This window comes from Notothenia coriiceps, unplaced genomic scaffold (assembly GCF_000735185.1).
Source record: "Notothenia coriiceps isolate Sejong01 unplaced genomic scaffold, NC01 NC01_scaffold00024668, whole genome shotgun sequence".
Lineage (NCBI taxonomy): Eukaryota > Metazoa > Chordata > Actinopteri > Perciformes > Nototheniidae > Notothenia > Notothenia coriiceps.
Genome location: NW_011357369.1, coordinates 2463070 through 2483874, shown reverse-complemented (window position 1 = coordinate 2483874; position 20805 = coordinate 2463070). Strand labels below are relative to the sequence as shown.

At 39.7% G+C, this 20805-nt stretch overlaps 2 protein-coding genes across 2 annotated transcripts in view; both read right to left on the bottom strand.

Annotated features, from left to right (window-relative positions):
- The window catches only part of matk (megakaryocyte-associated tyrosine kinase), a 634871-nt gene that overhangs the window by 389209 nt on the left and 224857 nt on the right, over nt 1–20805 (bottom strand). The gene's annotated exons all lie outside the window — the stretch shown is intronic.
- The window catches only part of LOC104955583 (DENN domain-containing protein 2A), a 20867-nt gene continuing 9818 nt past the window's right edge, over nt 9757–20805 (bottom strand). Inside the window, exons 6-19 of the mRNA XM_010782943.1 lie at nt 20561–20654; nt 19088–19138; nt 18703–18890; nt 17860–17969; nt 17087–17156; nt 16713–16790; nt 15305–15445; nt 14844–14992; nt 12981–13158; nt 12820–12861; nt 12317–12422; nt 11541–11828; nt 10847–10933; nt 9757–10735 (exon numbers count right to left, since the gene is read on the bottom strand). Coding sequence (XP_010781245.1) covers nt 10704–10735; nt 10847–10933; nt 11541–11828; nt 12317–12422; nt 12820–12861; nt 12981–13158; nt 14844–14992; nt 15305–15445; nt 16713–16790; nt 17087–17156; nt 17860–17969; nt 18703–18890; nt 19088–19138; nt 20561–20654 — 1614 coding nt within the window. The 3' untranslated portion in view covers nt 9757–10703. The remainder of the gene's footprint in view (nt 10736–10846; nt 10934–11540; nt 11829–12316; nt 12423–12819; nt 12862–12980; nt 13159–14843; nt 14993–15304; nt 15446–16712; nt 16791–17086; nt 17157–17859; nt 17970–18702; nt 18891–19087; nt 19139–20560; nt 20655–20805) is intronic.

Genomic DNA, 20805 nt, shown 5'->3' with positions numbered 1-20805 from the left:
CTTTGAGTTGCTTAAAAACAATGTGAGGAAGGTTGGCCAGAAATCAAGTTGCAACCTGAATGCTGATCCTGTCTCATTGTTTATACTCAGACTCATAGGGTTGTCAAGACACACGCACACACAAATGGAGGGAAATTGTTGATCCACAGATGTGAGTCGTAAATTATGACATGCAAACACACCCAGAGAGCCACACCCTTGGACGGGCCTGTGTGAGAATTACACTTTGCTCAGCATGTCCTGACAGCTCAGGCTTCTCTGTGAAAGGGGGAGGAGAGATAAGTGTGGACGGGAAAGTGAGAGAGAGAAAATGACATGAGGGTGAGAAATACAGTGTGAGGCAGCAAGGAAAAGTTATTGAAAGGCTGTGGGGGGGTGACTGAGTTACTGGTAACAAGTTGAAGGAGGGAAATAGAGAACAAGATCGACACCAAAGTGAATACTCTACTGTTCCTCATTGCACTGTTATCGAGTCCATCTCATTTCCTTTAAGGCAGAAAACAACTAGCTATAAGGTATGAGAAACATGTTCAAGCATGCAACACATCTGGCAACCTAAAGGAAAATAATGTACTGTACACACAACAACACACAGTCCAGTTTCATCAGCTGCTCCTGGATCAGATCTACACACAACAACACACAGTCCAGCTCCACCAGCTGCTCCTGGATCAGATCTACACACAACAACACACAGTCCAGCTCCATTAGATAGCCATCAAGCGAGCCTCCAAATGGGCGCCACATCACGGCTACGGCGTGCAGTGAAGACTCACAATAGGCTCAGAAGTCTTGAGGGCTACCTCGTTATCAGAGACGAGTTGAGGGCTCTGCCATTAACGGTCATCTGAAGTTTGGTGATTTTTCGACCATTTACCATTGAGTTACGTTGACATCGTGTTTTATGGCGAGTTTGTGTATCCATGGCAACAGCACTAGGAAAAGCGCCATAACATTTTTTTTAAAAACTTTTTTTAACTTGTTATTATTATTGCGAGTTTGTGTTTCCATGGCAACAGCAGAAGTCTAAACCAAACTATTTCAGTGACATCACTTATGGCATCCTCACACACTGAAGCGATGAGATCATTGTGTTCCGTCATAGAACATCAAAGACATCTGTGATGTCATAATAATAATGATGTCACAGGAGTCCGAAGGAAGATTGCAAGGGCATTCATGTGCATTCACTTGTCACTTTTCAATCCAGAGCTGTAAGTGGTGAGACGCATTCAGACGACCTTCACAACCTTCACAGTCTTCAGACAGAACACTTATTCCAAAGAGAAATAGATTATTCTACCTACGCACAACACAAGTCTACAGACGGTGCCATGGATAGAAGAAGCCACCAGAACAACAGGGGAAACCCGAGGCCATTCGACCATGGAGCAGAAGCAGATCGAGCTTACAAGCAGATCCACTGCAGAAATGGCCAGATAAACGGCCTGGATGAGTATCGTGGGGCATTTCAGGAGGAGAGGACGACATTTTGCCACAGTATGCGCAAACAAAAAGACAAGGTCAAACGTCTTGAGGAGCTCCTGAACTACAGGAACTCAGGGCTCGACAAACAGAACAAAAGGCTGGTTGACACTATCATGGAGCATGAGGCAGAAATCTCCCGTCTCAATGTGAATATTGAAGATGCAGAATGCCAACACAAGAGGCAGATGGACCAAATTGTGGCAAGGCATGAGGCAGAGAAAGGAAATGTCTCAGACGAGAAGGACCAGGCGACATCTGACAGCGAGAACAATGATGTTCCCCTGCAGTTGTGACCCAGAGATCATCAAACTGAGGATTGAGGAAAGGGGAGACCATGAAGGAGCTGATAAGAAAAGGGGAAGAACTCCTTGAGTGTGTGACAATCTTGGAAGGTAGAAACAGCGATCTGGAGGAGAAGATGGAAGCTGCAGAGCTTCAACACAAAAAGCAGCTGGAAGACACGGTGGCATGTTATGAGACACAGCAACAGAAGCTCTCAGACCGACACAATGAGGCCAACCTGGTGACTTTGAACCTGCTGCAGAGAAGAGAGGAACAACTCCTTCAATGCGAGGAAAAGTTCACCAAGAGCCTGCCCGAAAATACTCTCACCTGGGAGAGTGAGAAGCAAAAGATGGAAATTAAATTGAAAGAGGTGGAGAAGAAGAAAAAATACCAGGCCAGTAGAAACAAGACCTTGCAGACAGAATTCCAACAGATGGAGGACCAGTTGAAAAGGCAAGAGGAAATGTTCTCCAAAGACCTGGCCGATAAGAGTCACACCTGGGAGACTGAGAAGCAACAGATGGAGACAACACTAAATGAGGTGACTCAGGAAAAGAACGACATGACCAAGGAAACCCTGACCTTGGAGACTGAGTTCAAACAGGTGGAGGCTAAATTAAAGCAGGTGGAAAAGGAGAAAGATCGCCTGGCCGAGAATAACCTGAGCTGTGANCTTCACCTACATGTTGGTTCTTGCTATTTCACTTAAATCCTAAAAACATAGATCTTATATTTAAAACTAAGGTTATTACTACTCCTCATTCTTCTAAATCTATTCTCTCTCTACTTCTCATACTCTCTACTCCTGTAATCTGTTCATTCTATTTTCTCTTTATCTAAACCTTTCCCCTCTCTGACCTCTCGAGAGCAGGGGTGTCAAACTCAAGACCCGGGGGCCAAATCCGGCCCGCGACTTCATTTGATGTAGCCCCGCAAGAGGTTGCAAAGAATATAATACGTTTATTATACGCTTACATGCTACTTTACAGAAGCAGGTTGCCCATAAACTACATGTCCCACAATGCATCTCGTTTTGTGACATGCGCACTGAAGAAACTTGCAGTTGTTTGCCCTGGACTTCTGCTTTCAGACGTAGTTAATTACTAACTTATTATCCTATCCGATAATAATCCAATTCAGAGGCAATCATATCATATAATAAATTATTTTATATATATTATATATTTATATAGTTACTACCGGCCCTTTGAATGCAACCATAATGCTAATGTGGCCCGCAATGAAATTGAGTTTGACACCCCTGGTCTAAACTAAAAACAACTCAATATAAAATGGATATCCATTACATTTTTACTGACATGGTCCCCATTCAACGTGTCCTCGTACATTTGGTGATTGTGACTCATCTGTAACTATAGTGCCACAGGCATGGTGACATTTAAAGTTTTGGGGGATATGTCTCAACAACTATTGCATGAAATCTGGTTGACCCAAACACATTTATGTGATAATGGTCAGGATAATGGTTGTACTCCCCAGCTGACCTTTCATGTAGCACCATCATCAGGTCAGAATGTTACCAAATCTCTTCAAAGCTTTCCCATTAGACATATCTTTACTCTCTAATATTCTTAACTAACAAGGTGGACATTAAACCAACCATGGCGTGTAAGCATTGTTGCAGAGAGACTTTTAGCATTGTGACGATTGCAAATAGCTCAAGTGACCGAATATATCTTCAAAGATGTGATAGCACGGATATAAACTGTCTTTTTGATAATTAATCATTATCAGCAATCAATAGGAAGTAGAGCAAAGGTAAGGGTATGGCTCTGCATGTCAATATTTAAGATAATTCAAAACAAATAATCGTGAGGGTTTGTTTTTTTCTGCAGAGCTCAAAAGCTCCAGTATAATATGTATACACTGCATTTATGTCTGGGCCTGCATTTATGTGTGATTTAATAAGAGTTGGTTTGTGTGTTCTCAACTGGTCACAATCTCCACTAATCAGGTGGGGAATGTAAAGGCAGGAAGCAGTCTGAGGATCAGGCTATGGGATGGAAAGTCGCAGTGAAACCGGCGGAGACAAACACTGTTGTTTTGTTGGATTTCTGCTGAGAGCACATGTTCTCTGGCACTTAGTCCCACTGGGCTGCACGAGTGTGAGTCTCCAAGCTCCGCACGCACACACAGACGTAATTGTTTCAGATTCATCTTCATGTTAAAATGCAGGAAACGCCTCCATAAAACACACTATTTAGAAAAACCACACTACAAAGTCCTAGGAAGCCTCAGTTCCCTACCTGCTCAGTGCCTAACAAAAGAGACAAAGTACACATTAGTTGACTGTCTAACTAAATAATCTGCAAATGTTTTGATAGTCGATTTAATAATTTGTCAAATGGCAAAATAAAAGATTTTCCAATGTCAAATATATAGACTGCTTTCCTCTGATTCATTTTGTTGATATAAAATGTAGTGAAAAAAAAGAGAAATATTTTTACTGACATTTGCCAGGTGTCAAAAACGAACTTTAAAATGATTGCTAATGTCACTCTATGCCATCTGGATCTGTATACAGTAGGTTTAACCAGAATATTGCCATAAAAAATTCATATGATAATATTGCGCCAACAGCTCAATTCTGGAACCCCAAAGCGGGTGGAACAAAAATCTGTGAATATTTTAATGGAGGAAGGGGGATTTAAAAAAAGAAAGAAAAAAGAAGCAGCCTCTGACAATGTTATATATTTTACACGTCTCAAAGTTGCATATCCTTATCTAACGGACCAGGTGAGTGTTGACACCGTCTTCTCTTGTTGTCATTGACCAAAGAGTTGGAGCCACAGAGGACTGAGGGTCCATCAGATCAGCAGCAGATAATCCAACAGAGAGATCCAGCAGACTGGCTGGAATCAATGGACAACAAAGTCACACACACTGCACAGAGCTGTGGGTGAGGAGCACTGTTGGTAGAAAAAGGGGGAGGGGGGGGTGCAGAAAGTCTTTGTTCTACAAGGCTCATATCTGAGGCATTATGCGTTTCTCTCGTGCGAGCGGAGGAGGAATGATCACTATGTGGGATGAGCACAGCAGAAAAAAACCCTGCACTGTGGGACCTGTCTCAGGGCAACTCCACACACAAGGTTGAAACACAACAAAATGAAATGCTTGCTCACACACACCTTTTCATACCTTTTTTTGTACCTCCCTCCTTACTTGTCCCACTCATTCTCCCACACAAATACACACCTCTAGGCCCAGTCGCAGCCACCCACCCACACACACACGCTACTGCAGTGCATACGATACAAGAGTTCACGTTACGATATAACTCATCTGAGACAATAGTGAACCCAACGCACTGAAAAACAAAAAGGGCCAAGGCCTTGAAAAAACACAAACTCCTCTGGCTGTCAGACACTTCAGAGGAGGCTTCGACAGGTGTGTTTCTGACCCCCCCGCGCCCCCCACCCCCTTGTCACGCTGTCACCATGCTCCAATCCACCTGTTGCCCCTCTGGAAAACACACTCCTCAGCTGCCCTGCGGGACACCATAACACACACGCACACATCCTGGCAGGCCCTGTGTTAGTCATATCGAACCCTGACCGAAGATATTCACTCACACACGGCCTGCACAGCTCTGAAATGCTACAGAGTAGTGCAACAAAGCATGGCGAGCACACGCGGTATTTACACAATAGATACAGTTCATTTTGTAAAGTTGAGTATCATTTTGATCTCACAAGTAGTCTAACAGTAATGTCAAGCAATATTCTCAAAATCCCACTGGTTTCAGCTCCTCAAATGTTTGCTGGTGTTCCTCACCTCTATGATAGTAATCTGAATATATAAGGATTTTAGACGGTTGGTTTCACAAACCTATGCTTTTCCATTTTTAAATAAATCACATTGGCTTTGGAAACTAGTAATGGGTGGGTGTTCTCTATTTTCTGACATTGTATAGACTCTTCACTCAGTCATTGTTAAAAAAAATAATCTGCACATTATTGAATAGTACATTTGAATTATTTGAATTTTTTTCTCCAATTTATGAGCTGTTCTTGGGGTATTTCACAAAACAGGATTATCAGGTTACTCTGCAAATTATTTTTAAAAAACTGCCTGAAATGCTGCACATGTACAAGATATGCCTAAATCGTAGATCAACAATTTAAGTTTATTTAATTGTGGATTACCAGCCTATAAAATCCTTCCTACATTTATCTTAAGTTAACTTTTTATATCTTTCTTTTTGAAAAACGGTATGACTTGAATGAAGAAACACCTCATAGCACCACTTACAGTGTGTCTTAATTCCAGTTGAGTTTGTTTTACTAAAGTAGCAGAAACACGAGAGATATTACAGTTACCGAATAATGCCGAACCTTGCTGAAGTGAAAGCAGTAAATGTTCCCATTATGCAGCTGAATGACCCCAGTCAGTGTTATATTACATCTTATATATTACAATTACTTCATATGGTTGATTGTTGCTGAACAGTGAAAGCTGTGCCTTGGTTGAGGTATCTCATTTCTAATCATATTTTCGAAGATGATCACGTTCCTCATGTAAAATACGAATCTGCTGTCAAGTGTAGGGGATTTTCTCTCTAAAATGTTGTTAAAAGAAAATACTCAAGTGCTAATACCAGTGACTTCAAATGAGCTCCAGTTCAAATCAACAATATCTTAATACTAATTAATGAATTAAACTAGTAATCAAAGGACACATTCAGGATAACAGTATAATGTTTTGGAAAAGGACTTTTGCTTTGACTTTTTTAAGCTTTATTTTGCTGATGACAAAGGCTTACTCAACTTTACTTTAAGTGAAGTAGAATTCATCAGAACTTATACTTTGCTTGTCCATTTTCATTTCTTGCATCCTCCACTTCTGTCCTGATTCTGTACACTTCTACACCGCTGTATATATTAACAAGGGAACTCAACTTTTTAGTGCACATTGTATCTGACAGCTGAAGCTATTTAGTGTGATTTAAAATAATGTAAGAGATTACATTATATAAAACAGCAATTATCAACCACAACATGTTAACAATAATGAAATGATGTGCCTAATGTAATAACAATTCTGACAGACCATTTACCAGCATGCTGAGTATAGCCTACTTTTAAAAGTTAAGTCAATTTTGCTGGTATTACTTCAATTTTCAAATCCAGTACATTTGACAAAGTATTTTCATATTGTGCTCTAATTACTTTGTACTCGAGAAAAAGACTACGTTAGACTACGTCTTTAAAACACAGTTATTCTAATTATCGAAAAAGACAAATAAATCATGACATCAAATATAAAGCGTAACAATAACGGTAACACTGCACACACTTGGGAAGTTAATAATAAACAGTTGAATTTCCCCAGCTTTGCAGATGTCAAACTTTACCCGGACAGACGCTAATGTTTGACTGCACTTCTGTGACGTTATTCCTTCAAAAACACAAGAAAAGTTCCGGCTGCACGCACAGGAAGTTACAGCACACACTGCAGTGCTGGAATTAAAGACAAAAAATGCAGGAATTTGGGCGAAGAAATGCCAGATATTTGAGGAATGTTATTTCCGTCAGTGAGAGAGAAGCGTTGAGAGAGAAAGCGTGAAATACTCACAACCCAGATATTCTACAAACTGAAAGTTTACACTCCGGCAGAAGACGCGGTTTAAAAGTGAACATGAGCAGCACTTTGAATATTAGAAAACACTTGTTGAGCTTACCTGGGAGGACTGTCAGCGGACTGATACACACGCAGGTAGAACAATAATTAGTTTTTTTTTATTAAGAATAACTCAGTCTAATGCTTTTCTATTGTTTTGATTGTTTTCTGCTGCCTAGTCTCCTTCCTGAAGCCGCTTGTTTGAAGCGAGAGGAGGGCAGGAATTTCAGGAATTAGCCGTGGTATGACATGAAGCCTGGAAAAAGCCAGAGAAAAGACCAAGGGAGGGAGAGAAGGAGGGGAGGTGAGGGAGGGAGGTCTGACCGGTCAACACGTAATGACGAGGGGGAGGAGAGGAGGGGAGGAGGGCTCCAAAAAGGAAAGGAAAGCAAAGGGTCGTGAGAGGGGGGAGTGCGAAGGAAATATCAAGAATAAAGTATGACTGTAAAAGCCACTGCTTTTATGAGAGGGACAAACAGGATAATAAGAAAACAACTTCTTCATAATGACTTGAAATGGGTGACAAAAGACTGTTGTCCGGATGTTATATACTGTATAAAATACATAATTATAAGCCTTGCTTTGACCTTTTTATCCTCATGTTAGAATTAAGTCTATTGAACTTTATCTAGGTTTAAAATGAACAACTATCCAAGTTTGTCCAGATAATAGTGTAATACAATTTGAAAGATGTAGGGTATTTCTTTTGGTATTGTTACCTAGAAAGACAAAAAAGGAACAAGATAATCTGACTAAAGAATTTGTTGCATATGAGCAATAATTTGAGTTCATATTTAATGCTTTTTTTGTTTTATTCACAACAACTTTCTCCAGCAGATCATGCCAGTTTATAGCGTTTTTGTTGGGCTTAATGTTCTCAAATTAATTTTTGTATGCCCGGCTATAACACATTATATTGACTATAGAAAAAACAATTGTTGTACTCTCCCTGTAGAGAAAATACTATTGTCATGTGTTTTAGTTAAGGAGAAGATATCATTTAGTTTACACTTTATTTAATTAGTTTATATTGCAATGTTTGAAGAGATTCCCCCTGTGACTCATTGGAGTCCCAGTTTTCAAACACATTTTGCTTTTATTCTCCAGCTGGTGAAAGCAATATAACTGCTTCTTTACATGGGCGTGTTGTGCAAGTCATTAGAGCTGATCTGAGATGTGATTCTGAGCTTTAGACTGTGGTGAGGCAACACATGAGTACATGTGGATAACAGAGACCTCCAGTGGACACTGTGAGTATGACATGCTGCTGGTTCATGCTAACATCACTTCGACACAACACACTTTTCTACACATTAAGAATCGATGTATCATCTTTGTTTAAAAAAAGACAGCAGCTACGTGCCAGTGAACCACATTTATCACACAAACAATTATTTTAGACTTACCAGTTGTTGAAATTCGCCGTTGTGCTCAGATGGAGATACTTCCTTGTTCAATTGAAATTCCCAACAGTGCCACACTCCTTCCATTTCTAAAACACGGATGAATTTACTCCAGTGGATGTAATTTAGTGCATCGGAAAAGAGCTCGTTTTCATCCTCTGACTTGTTTTTCTCTATCATCTCTTCACTAAGTTGCTTGGAGTCTCCCTTCGACTTCATGGTGTTTGATTTTTTCCAACGATACTCACCCATCGAAAGCTGGGCCTTGTGACACAGGTGCATTTGTACAGCATTCAATGAGGACTCGTTCATGACCCACAGTTGATTCCAATCTAACGAATTAGCTAATGTGCCGCACCAGTGATGATGTAGCTGTGTGACATTAGGTGTAAAGTAATTATGCTAACATGTAGTTTATGTTTGTACCTTCAAACTGTTTTTGTATTCTAATTTTCTCTGTTGTATTTTACTCACATTGGAGATGGGGACAGCGCCCTCTGGAGTTGAAGGGACTTAAGTGTTTTGAGCACATAAAGGAACACCACTGATTTTACATGTCAAAGTCAATGTACTAGTGGCAGAGAGAACTACTCAATCTGTGATGTATAATTTATTGTAGCAATTACTCCTATAAAAACGTACTTATTTTTCACAGACAACATTTTGACCTTTACAAGCAAAAATGTAAATGAATGGTAGCTGATTTACAATTATCTGTCCTTTTCCTACTATGACAAGTCAAAATGCCTATTGTCTTGTAGACTACAATTCGTAAAGGCCCAATAAACGAACCCATGGAGATACTGTTGCGTTGCATTATGGGAAATGTAGGCTTCAAGAAGTAAACTCACTATGGTTCACCAGCAACAACTACATGTACATGGGCATGGCCTCACTTTAACTGTATGCTACAAGGAAAACAAATACAGAAAGACATGTGTAATTCAAAACATTCAAATAACTTTATTTAAAAAGTTTAATTGCAATCAAGTTTGAAACCTAGTAAAATACTTTGATTCTGATTGGCCTAAGATACACATCTTCCTTCAACATCAAGTCTATTCAAACCATGTACTCAAACCCAAGTGAGAGATGCATTCACATTGATTTCCTTCTTTAAATGTTCCTCCTCTTGGTGCTCATTCCTTTTCCATTAAAAATTAATTTACTTAAAACAGTGGTACATTTACCCAACAACCCAAAGTGGTCTACAAACAGTCTGGAGTAGACTCTGTTAAATAAAGCCTATTACTGTACAAACTACAGGAGTGTTTCTTGCACTCATTTGAAGGACATTTAAAAAAAGAGATTAAGTTGATCTAAGAATAATATAAATTAACTTAAAAGCCTCCTGTTGGTGAAGAAGTTGTACTATTGTATTTAAAAAAACTTCTATATAAAATACTTGGAATGTAAAGGAAGGTATGTACAAAATGGGACCTTTAGTGACACTTCCTCATGCAGGTTTATACTATAGGTCGGGTTATTGACCGAGAAAGGGAGAACAATGTTCATAACAACATTTACACTTTGCTTTGCTAAACAGTGACACACTGCAGGGATTGACGTTGACAGAAAACCCAGGCAAAGGTCTAGAGAGACACTCTTAGACATTGCCTTATGGTGTTGGAAGGGAGTTTTGGTCCACGTTGAGTAAACCCTTCACAACACTTATGGAACGACACATGGAACCCTAAGTTTACCCACATTTCCTCATGTTCACAATGTATGAGTCCAGTTCACTTCAAGGGTCTTCCTTTGTTTTGCCCCACAGACACTTCTTCCTCTCCTCATCCTCCACGTCCAGGGACTTTCTTTTTCTTTTTTAAAGCATTGTCTCTTCCTGCCTTTTTTCTACTTTAACACATGACATTCACACTCCAAGCATCATTTCTTTGAAAGGAACTTCATCTTGTTTCCTGAAAAATAAGAACAGATGTGATTTAAACTTAACAGAAACATACCCAAAATCAGTTGCACTGTATATGTTAACTGTCTGCAATACATTGAAGCTATAGAGTAAATGTTACCTAGACCCTTGAGGAACTTGTTGACTCCTCGCTGCTCGCTCCCCGGCAGTGAGTCGAGATACTCCTGTGCTCTCACCTCAAATAAACCTGTAAATCAAAATAAATTTAAAAGGTGAATATTACAGGTCAAGAATCTATACAGGTCGAATGCAAGTATTTTGAATTTTCAATACATGTTGACATAAGAAATGACAAACTAAGACGGATCGGAAATGTATTTCAAGTTGACCAAGGAACATTCAAAACTATAACTACTGTAGATCCTTGCTCCTCCCTCACTTGTTCTGGAGCTTTTGAGTGTCGTCATCATCAAATACAAGTTATGGAGTTTTAGACCACTGTTCTAGTGGCTAGTGTGGCTCCCCATTTTGTTTATTTTGTGCATTCTCTTCGTTTATTTTCCATTGAAAGTTTAAATATCTACGGTTCCATTAAAACGTTTGCTGAGGAAGACCATGTAATGTGATTGAAGGCTCCAGAACAATACACTACGTATTACAACTAAATTGAGACAATTTCAAGGAACTGATCCCTAGAAAAAGAAAACTTGATCAAAGTTGAATAGTTATTAAAAAGACAGATACAACTTTTGCTCATATTAACATACAATAGGTATTAGTTTATAACAAATATCTATACTTTAACTATAATAACCTGTACTGTAACACTACTGCAGGTGATGTAACATCAGTACCTCTGAGGCCCTGCCTGCGCAGCTCCCTCTCCTGGATGAAGCCAGTGAACATCTGGGTCTCCATGAACACCTCCAGGAACCTTTTCAAGCTCTTGGACGTGACCGCTTTGCGAAATTGTTCACGCTGAAAGGACGAGGAGGGGGAAGAAGAGGGGCTGGGCAAAGTTGGGGAGGAGACAGACTCTTCATCCCGTTCTCCTCCTCCCATGAAGAGGGAGTAGTGACCCACCATCTCCACAAAGAAACGCACAAAGGCCTCCGACACCACCGTGCTGAGGGAGCTGGAGTCTGAGTGGAGGTGATGATAAATGAATTTGAAAAGATTAAATCACAACATATTCACTGACGTATACAAAAAAAATGATGACTACATCCAGTATCTGCCAAAGATTGATCAATAGCAATTACTCAAAGACTATTTTGCCAAGTCATTTAAAATGAAACGTCTTACTCAGCAAGTAATAAAATAAACTCCCTATTGACTGGAAACTCACAGATACTCCCCTACTCATACAAATCACTTTTATTTTTACAAATTACATTACACTCTTTGAAAACCATGATATTAAGCACTTGAACGCCACAAAAACAAGATTAGACAGCAAAAAAAAATAAAGAAATTCTGAAAAGATTATTTCTTCCTTAGTCTTGATCATTTGACAGCACTGTATTTGGTACTTCTAATACTCACTCAGAAATACATAAGTTGTCTGCATACATAAAAAGACAGTGTCTCTTAGCCTTGTTATTAGTGTGCCTTTTACACCATTATTCACCATTGGGCAGATCTCCTTTATCACAGGCCAGCTCCTTCCTCTTGTCCAGCACATGCTCCAGAGCCGCCTGCAGCTTGTGGGGAAGAATGGTGTCCTCATCATCCAGCTGTGAAGTGAAGACACAGATGTTAACACAGTAAACATTCTGCAGTCAATCAACATATCTTACATAACATCTGGTAGAACCACTGTTATAGCAGAATGTTTAATACAGCGTATTTCTGATAGATGGGTACTCTGAAGTATCTTATTTGGGAAACATGGTCTCTATGGTTTGGAGGACAATGTTTCCAGGAGGGGTATAAGGGGTTTATTGTTACATTTAGTAATTGAATTTTAAGACGTATTTGATAATATTTTGTTTCCATCCCAGGTGAAATCTTTCATTATTTCTTTTGTGACACATTGGTTTCAGATGTCTTTTAATTATTATAATATTATTATTATATTATTATATATTATATATATATATTTAATTTTCACAGTTTTCCTTATTTTTCTACCTGTCGTAGGAAGCGACTGTTCCCTAGGTCGACCACCAGGACCTGAGGGAAGAGCAGAGGGAGAGTGAAGTCATTTCCTGGAGCTATTGTTAAGAGGAGGAAAGCCCCAGAATCAAGGGCACTGCAGTCAGTACTTCACCAACAAAGGATAATCATCGCACCTCTTCGATGGGCAGCTCTTTGAGTCGAGGCAGGGAGCTGGAGAGGAGGCCGACTATAAAGGGGGTCGGGGTGCAGACAATATCCAACATGGAGGGTGGGAGCACGGGGATGTACGTGTGCTGCCAGGTGAAGGGGTAGAGTAGAGCCACTACTGCATGGCAACACTGAGACAATGTGCTGCGGAGAAAAAGAGAGGGAAAGGAAAAGATAAATGTTTATTCAACAACGACAAATCATTGGGAGGTAATACAGAATGGCATCAAAAAAACTATGTTTGAAAGAACATAAGACAAACCTTTAAACAACTGTGAATTAAACTACAAAGAGTACTGTATATCGACTTTCAGCAGAACATGTAATAATGGAAGTTTTTAAATCGTTAAACCATAATGTAGCTATTCAGTAGCTTTTGAATGTATCATTTGTTGCATGTCAGACGCAGTATTTAAGCTAACATATACAACAGGTCCTTAAAGGGTAATCAAAAATAAAATGTTAATATCTACAATGTCATGGCAACTCAAATTAATCTGATAAGGACAGTATGGCAAAAATAACCACTTAAAACGACGTTGTTGTGAGATTGTCAACTTCTGCTTCTACTGTCAAGAATGAACTATTAACCCTATCCTGATTTATCATGGTACAGTAGTATGATGTTATCTCATACCCCTGTATTGTAACGTAGCATAAATATAATGTACAGTTTAGTATTGTTTAATGTGCAGGCACAATCTAGCACCTTGCTATAGGGAACGTATTGCAGTCAGCTGTGGATATTAAGTATAGCAGGTCAAGAGAGTAATAGTGATACAAAATAGAGAGTATTTCTTGATCTTTGATTTTAAGACACTGGTCAACAAGAGGTAACATTGTACTTAACATGTAAAAAAGCACAGTATAGAAAGCCTCAAAAATCTACAAAAAAGCGAAAAGCACATCCCTGAAGGCCGTTTATAATGTCTGTGTGTTATCTTTTAACAATCTAAAATACTAAAGGCTAGTCTCTGCCACAAGATGGTGCTAACCCACTCCTCTAGGAACTAAATCTTTCCTGCCATCGTTTCTTAATTTGGAACATTATGTTAAAACTTCATTTCTTTTTGCTCCAACAAACCCGTTGTTACCCTGAGAGAAATGTTAAAAAGCATCTCTTCGGGGAGCGTGATGTAACACTTATAAAAACTAAACAGCGGCAGCAAACACACTCACCCCCCGCTGCTGACTTAATGTCTCCCGGGTGTGCATCTGCTCACAGTTAATTCATTAAAGAATTGATTGATGGGGCCAAGTTTCCACAGCACAGTAGAGAATGTGCAAACGACTCGTGATCTGCTTGTGAGCTCTGGTGAGAAATTCTCTTTATGCTACCTTTCAAACAGCAGTACGAGATGTATGTATGAGATACACAGAACATCTTAACCTATATCTGAACTGATTCTGCTTGAACACAGTGTACTGCAATACTTAAAGTTTTTACGTGGACAGTGTGGGTGTGATGACGTCGATGTGAACACGTGTAAGCTCTGAAGCCTAGCTCCTTCTATCTGGCGTCCATGACAGTTTTCCAGAGAAGAAGTGATTGTTCCCCAGGCGACTGTATAACATAACAGCATTCCTTCCTCTCACACTCGGTCGGGATCTTCTTTTCCTAAGACTGTTTGTCGACTTGAGGTCTCTCTGTCACGTCCTTCAAACTCTATACTATTGGTCTTTCTCAGCATCAAAACACTTCCAGTGATAATTCAATCGCAGGAGATGTATTAAACGATATGCCTGTTGCGCTTGGAAATGTCATCTATAGGTCGGAAAGCAGAATAAACACCCTGCTGGGTATCACAATATTTGCTGCTGGAGCCAACCTGAGTTTGTCGGCAGTGAAGATGACCCTGCGCTCCAGAAGCAGAGAGGCAAACACTCGGAGAAGGAGACGTAGACTCAAGGAGGAAAAGAGACATTCAAAGTCCACATGTTCCAGTCGAGAATCTGAAGGCCTACACAGCTCTATCACCTGTAGGAAAGGGAGATAAAAAATTATATTAGATACTTACGTACATACACATTAAATCACTAGTATGACTATTTAGATAATCTTTATTGCATATGGGTTTTGCCCAAAAGAGAAGGGGAAAAAACGACTGGTTTTCCACTGAGACACCACCATCATCCCACAGGTTCCATTATTATTAGATAGATACAATTTGGTGTATTTTACAATGCTGGAATGTAATTTGATGTGCTGCCTGGAGAATGTCCCTTTCCAAGCCCCTGGAGCTTTAGGCAATCCTCCTTCATATTCCCTTAATAATAAAAACAAACAAACCTCTGTCCCAGAGCCAGGTAGGAAGTTTTTGACAGTGATGGTTCTTCCTGGAGCGGGGAAGGGAGCCTCCATTATGCCTCTCATGAAAGGCTGCACCAGAGCCGGGGAGATAGCCCTCCTCTTCTCCACTTCATCCAGGATCTGCAGAACACAGGGAAAGGACAAATATGTATGAGTCTACAGATGACAACTTTTTGTGTTATTTAAATATTTCTATTTTAGATTTGGGGGATGATTTAAACTTGATACGACTCAACTTTATTGCCATTCTTTATGGCTTTAATTCAATTTGTATATATCATTTTTTCGTCTTACTGATACAGTGGAGTACAACGTCCCAAATTAAAAACAAAAAACAGCCTGAAACCATCATGTGTACTCCTCTACATGCATAGAGTACACATCTGTATAGCATTACACTTTAATGAAGCTGATCTGATACAGATGAAACACATTCAGAACATCATCAGCAAGGAGTACTTCCAATGCAGAGTATGAATGTAGACTGTAGTTAGTTACCCTTCTCCTTACAAGCCCACTTTTAGCATTCACACATGTACACGGCACATCTATAAGAACACATGTATATAAATCTAAGGCCCAATACAGGGAACCTTTTTCCACTGCGGTAACCACATCAGCTGCACTTCACATGTGCGTCTGTACTGCAGCCAGCACTGCACCGCTCTGTGGGAAAGAAGAGCCTGCAGAGGGTGGGTGGGGCTCTGCGGGCACCGAGGGTGGAGGCTCTGTACTCTTCTAGTGGGGGTGGGGTTGTATGTATGCTTTGGTATGGTATGGTATAACACAGGGGTGTCCAAACTTTTTTCACTGAGGGCCACATACAGAAAAATATAATAAGGGCTGGGCCCCTTACTAGAGATGAGGTATATTGCGTCATAAGTTAAGTTATAAGTCAGCAAAATCAATCAAATGTAGGTAAATTATGCTTGATTCTTGAAAATGCCTTAAGAAAATAATTGCCTACATCACAGCTTTCCATGAGATTTCGTTCATTTTGTTGGCAGCTCATTCCTTAAAAGAGAAGCCTCGGATTGATTATAAGGAGAAATATGAAGGGTACATTTCAAGCTTGTTATGTAAATAAGCTATGATTTGGTAGAAAATGTTTTCAACTTTAGTAGACTGAATTTATTTGAAAAGATGGCTTATAACACATGAATACTACTGTGTAATATATGTTTACATATATATTTAAGAAGTAAAATATAAGAGAAGCACCATTTTCATTTATGGGCCATATTCCATTATACTTTTTTTATTTGCTAAGGGCCGATTCAAAATGGCCCACGGGCCGCATTTGGCCCCCAGGCGGTATTTTGGACACCACTGGTATAACACGTGATCCTGGGCAAACTTCTGTTTATGCTGAGCGCAGTATATCTACCTTGGAGAAAAGGTCGAAGCAGCCCAGGCGGCTGACGATGCAGTAGACCTCAGGAAGCCTCCGGCCTTTACCACTGGGCTGTGAACAGGAAAAAGACAGCTTCAAAACCCCGCGGTGTCACAAGACTGCTCACCCAAGTATAACCACACGGATTAGACAACTGGAGCAAAGCAAAGCCTTTGTTTGGCAGAGACTTTGTAGACTTTCACTTAAATATGTGGGAAATACTTTACATTGCACAATAAAAACAACAAAAAGAAAAGGGTGAAAGTGCCATCAGAATTTGGATGAGCATGTGAAGGATGTAAGTATGAATAAGTAATGAAGGATTATCTAGAAGCATTATAAGAGCACACCATATACCAATAACATACCAATAATCGCCGACAGTAGCCAAACCGCCTGCTTCCATCCTCACCCGTCAGGACGAATGAGAATGTCTCGCTGGAAATAAAAGACAAAACAAAAGTGATTCAAACTTGCTGGAAATATGTATAGCTGTTGAAATTGTGCAGAAAAGACTGAAACAGAAACTCTTGAACATGACTTTGTTTTTAGGCAAACAAGGGTATGACTTTGTACTTGGGAGGGAAGAGCCTCGGGACAGGCTTATTACACCACAAAGTCTCCACACAAATCTCCCTTATCTCTCTGCCTGACAGGTACTTATTGACGGATGACGACCTTCCTGACAGGCTACAGTGTCAGCAAGTTCAATGCAGGTGTGTGTTTGGTGCCCCCCCCACCCCCCCCACTCATCGAACATTTGCCTCCAGGTAATTATTAGCCAGGACACACTTCATCACCTCTCTGAACAATGCACATGTTGAGAGGCTAAGCTAGGAGGTATTGGGTAATATAGACACTTTTTAACATTACACAAAGAGGGCGGATTCTGTAATAACAAACCAGGTGTAAGGTGCTAAACCCACCCTCTCTCCCTGTAATCATTTGCTACCATCAGCACCTAATCATTAAAGAAGGAACAGACTTCTTTACAAGCCAAGAGGTCATTTAGTATTTTGGGCTTTCAGCTTCTTCTCTAACAAGTGGCTATTAGCAACAGCTGAGTTATTAACACTGTGCCGGGAAGTTCCTGCGTCCCTGTTTTGTTTCACTCTTTTTATTTGTGGGGACTGGGACTGACCTGGGGAAGTTGTCGACAGGCGCCCAGTCTTTGGCGTCAGGAAAACAGAACTGAGGGATAACCTTCAGCTGGTCCTCCGTCTCCCGCATAAACTTAAAGCTCCTCTCAAGCTGGATGGAAAAAAGAGAGGAAATGTGAAAAGGAGTATATTCAAAGAAACCTGAAGTATAATACTATTTAAGTCTTAAACTCTCATGTTTCACACTCACACACAGACAGATATCTTTCTGTTTAACTTGCTGTCTAATATTGAACTGAGGTCAATCTTAAACAGAAACATCTGTATACAGAAATTAGATAAGAAAAAAACACTGAAAGTGCAGATTGTTCTAATGCCAAAACAATATTAATCTTTTCCTAATCCTTAATGTTCATTATCATAATATTGTAGTGTCGTTGTTTAAGTTAGAGCCAAAGGTAATTCAATGTGATAAGATAATGCTTAATGACATTGTTGAAACCACAATATTGAGGAGTCTTGCACATACTGGATAACATCACTGTTAAGAAGCTGAAACTGAAAGTTGTGATGAAATTGAAGTTATTTTACATCTTTTTTAGTCAGTAGCACAACAGTCACACTGCTCTAAATATATGAGGCTATTTCTTTTTTTACTGCATGAAACCTGCTGTTGCTGTTCCAAGAATCAAAGAAAATCCCTTTTTCTTTTCCCAGAAGAGTTCAAACCAGGTGCTCATAAACCATAGTTTGAATTATTGCCTTTGGTCTGTCGGGAAACTTGACATTTCTTTAGATAATAATATCTACAATAATGTCTCCTTCTTCCAACATCATTTCAGGTGTCTTACTTTGCAACAGCTAAAATGCCTCTCCCTGTTTACCTTGAGAGGGAACTGCTGTGTGACTTCAGGCAGGTATGGGACTCCAGCCTTGGTCTTATGGAGCGCAACAACTATAAAATATTCAAAGAGGTTCCTCTCCTGCAGCTCCATCAGATCCCTCTCCAAGGTCCGGTACCGGCCCGTCTGCCTCAGCATGGACAGGACCGACACCAGGCGCTGGCTGTGAGCTGAGGACAAGAGAGACACATATTATGCAAATACATCCATGGCATGTTTCCACACATAAACACGAAATGGACAGAGGGTCAGCGTGAGGCCACCATGTACATCTGCAGCTGTGTCAACACAACTATTTAATATCTACACAGCTTAGCATCAATTAAGCGCACAATACTGTGGGTAAGTATACATTTTCTGTCCTCACCTTGTAGTTTCTCCTCTGTGTCACTTTCCGACTCGCTGTTTTCATCCGTCACTGAATGGACAAAGGAAAACAGAGTGTGAGCAGACTGCTAAAAACTATCTCAGGAAACTAAAAGCACATGGAACCTGCCCTCCTTGCTTTCAGTACAGCCTCCAACACACACCAACACACACTCCTCTCACACACACACGGGTCACTCTCAACTGACCACAGAATGTTTCTCTGCCCATAAAACTAAGTGGATACATGTGATCGTCCCTTTTATGGGGGTAGACCTGTAAAGTCTTTCTGGTCAAACTGAGATTTGTAGTAAAGGTAACCTGAATAAAAGTGTTTGCAGAGTGTTGATGGTGATTCAGGGATCAGTGTATACATTTTAGTTTTATTTTTTATTTATTTTTTATTATTTATTGTACAGGCTACATACACAAAACATGGACATTACAATAACAAAAAGAGACATTCTTATCTCAGAGAACAACAAAAAACAGAAAAAATAATAATAAAATACAGTCAGTTGGTCACTTCAACATTTCATAAACAAAAAATAAAAAAATAGGTTGACAGTCCAATATCATCAAAAGCATTTATTATTCATTTTTATCCCACTCTTCGCTAGAGCTGATTGTTTCCCATTTCATGGTGTGTTGAGCCACTCTTTGATTCTTTGTGGAAATCATCCTTTCCAAAATAAATTGTGTTTTTAATCTACTTTTCACACACCTTAAATTTAGATTTCCCCTTGATTGAGCTTTAAAAACAAGTATTTTTGCCAGAATAATAATTGTATTCATCAACTGTGTATTGTCCTCATCCAAAAGCCCAAACAAAAGACCAAAGGGAGTAAATGCAAAATCAATATAAAGTGTCTTAAGCCAATTTTGAATCTCAGTCCACAGTCTTGCAACGTATGGACAATAAAAAAATAAATGCATCTGGTCTTCCTCTTCCTCCTCACAGAATCTACAAAGTGGTGACGGTTCGATATTAAAAGTGTTGAGTTTAGAAATATTTTAACGGCATCTGAAATTGAACGTGTTGCACATTTAGTCGTTTGGTATGATTTAGGATTTATTTTTGCTTTTTAACTTAAACTAATATGCTAATTAAAACTAATACTAATATACTCTTAATACATGTGTTTGTTGGTGCGGGTTTTTACTAGTATTGCAATGGTGGTGTGTCTTTTATGTTTCGCGATTTGCTTAACTACTGTGTTTTTTTTTATGTGGATCATCAACCGAAACGGCTTCCTTCCATATCAAAATACCTCAAGTGCAGCAAATCATGGACTCCATGTGTCACAATGCTGAATACAGAATAGTGCCGCATCACATGACAGTTGTGTAAAGCTGATTTAAATTGCCTGTAAATGTTACCGTCTTGATAGAAGCATTGAAGAGCAGGACATTTTTAGTAAGTAAAAAAAAACAGACGATGTGAATTAAATGATATTTATGTGGCCGGACTCACCTCTCCCTGAGCTGGACTCTGTCGACTGAGACACCCTCTTCATTCGTTTCTTCCCTCTCCGTGCCTCGAAGATGCCGTTGATTTTCAGCACCATCTGCGGGAGTAGGGGGGAAAAATGTCCATCTTTAACTTCTTAAAGCTAATAAACAAAATTGGCCACGCTCTTCATAAAATCAATTCAATACAGCTTCTGGGAGGCCTTCCTCTCAGCACACTTCTCAAAGGAAATATCCGTCAGAAAATGT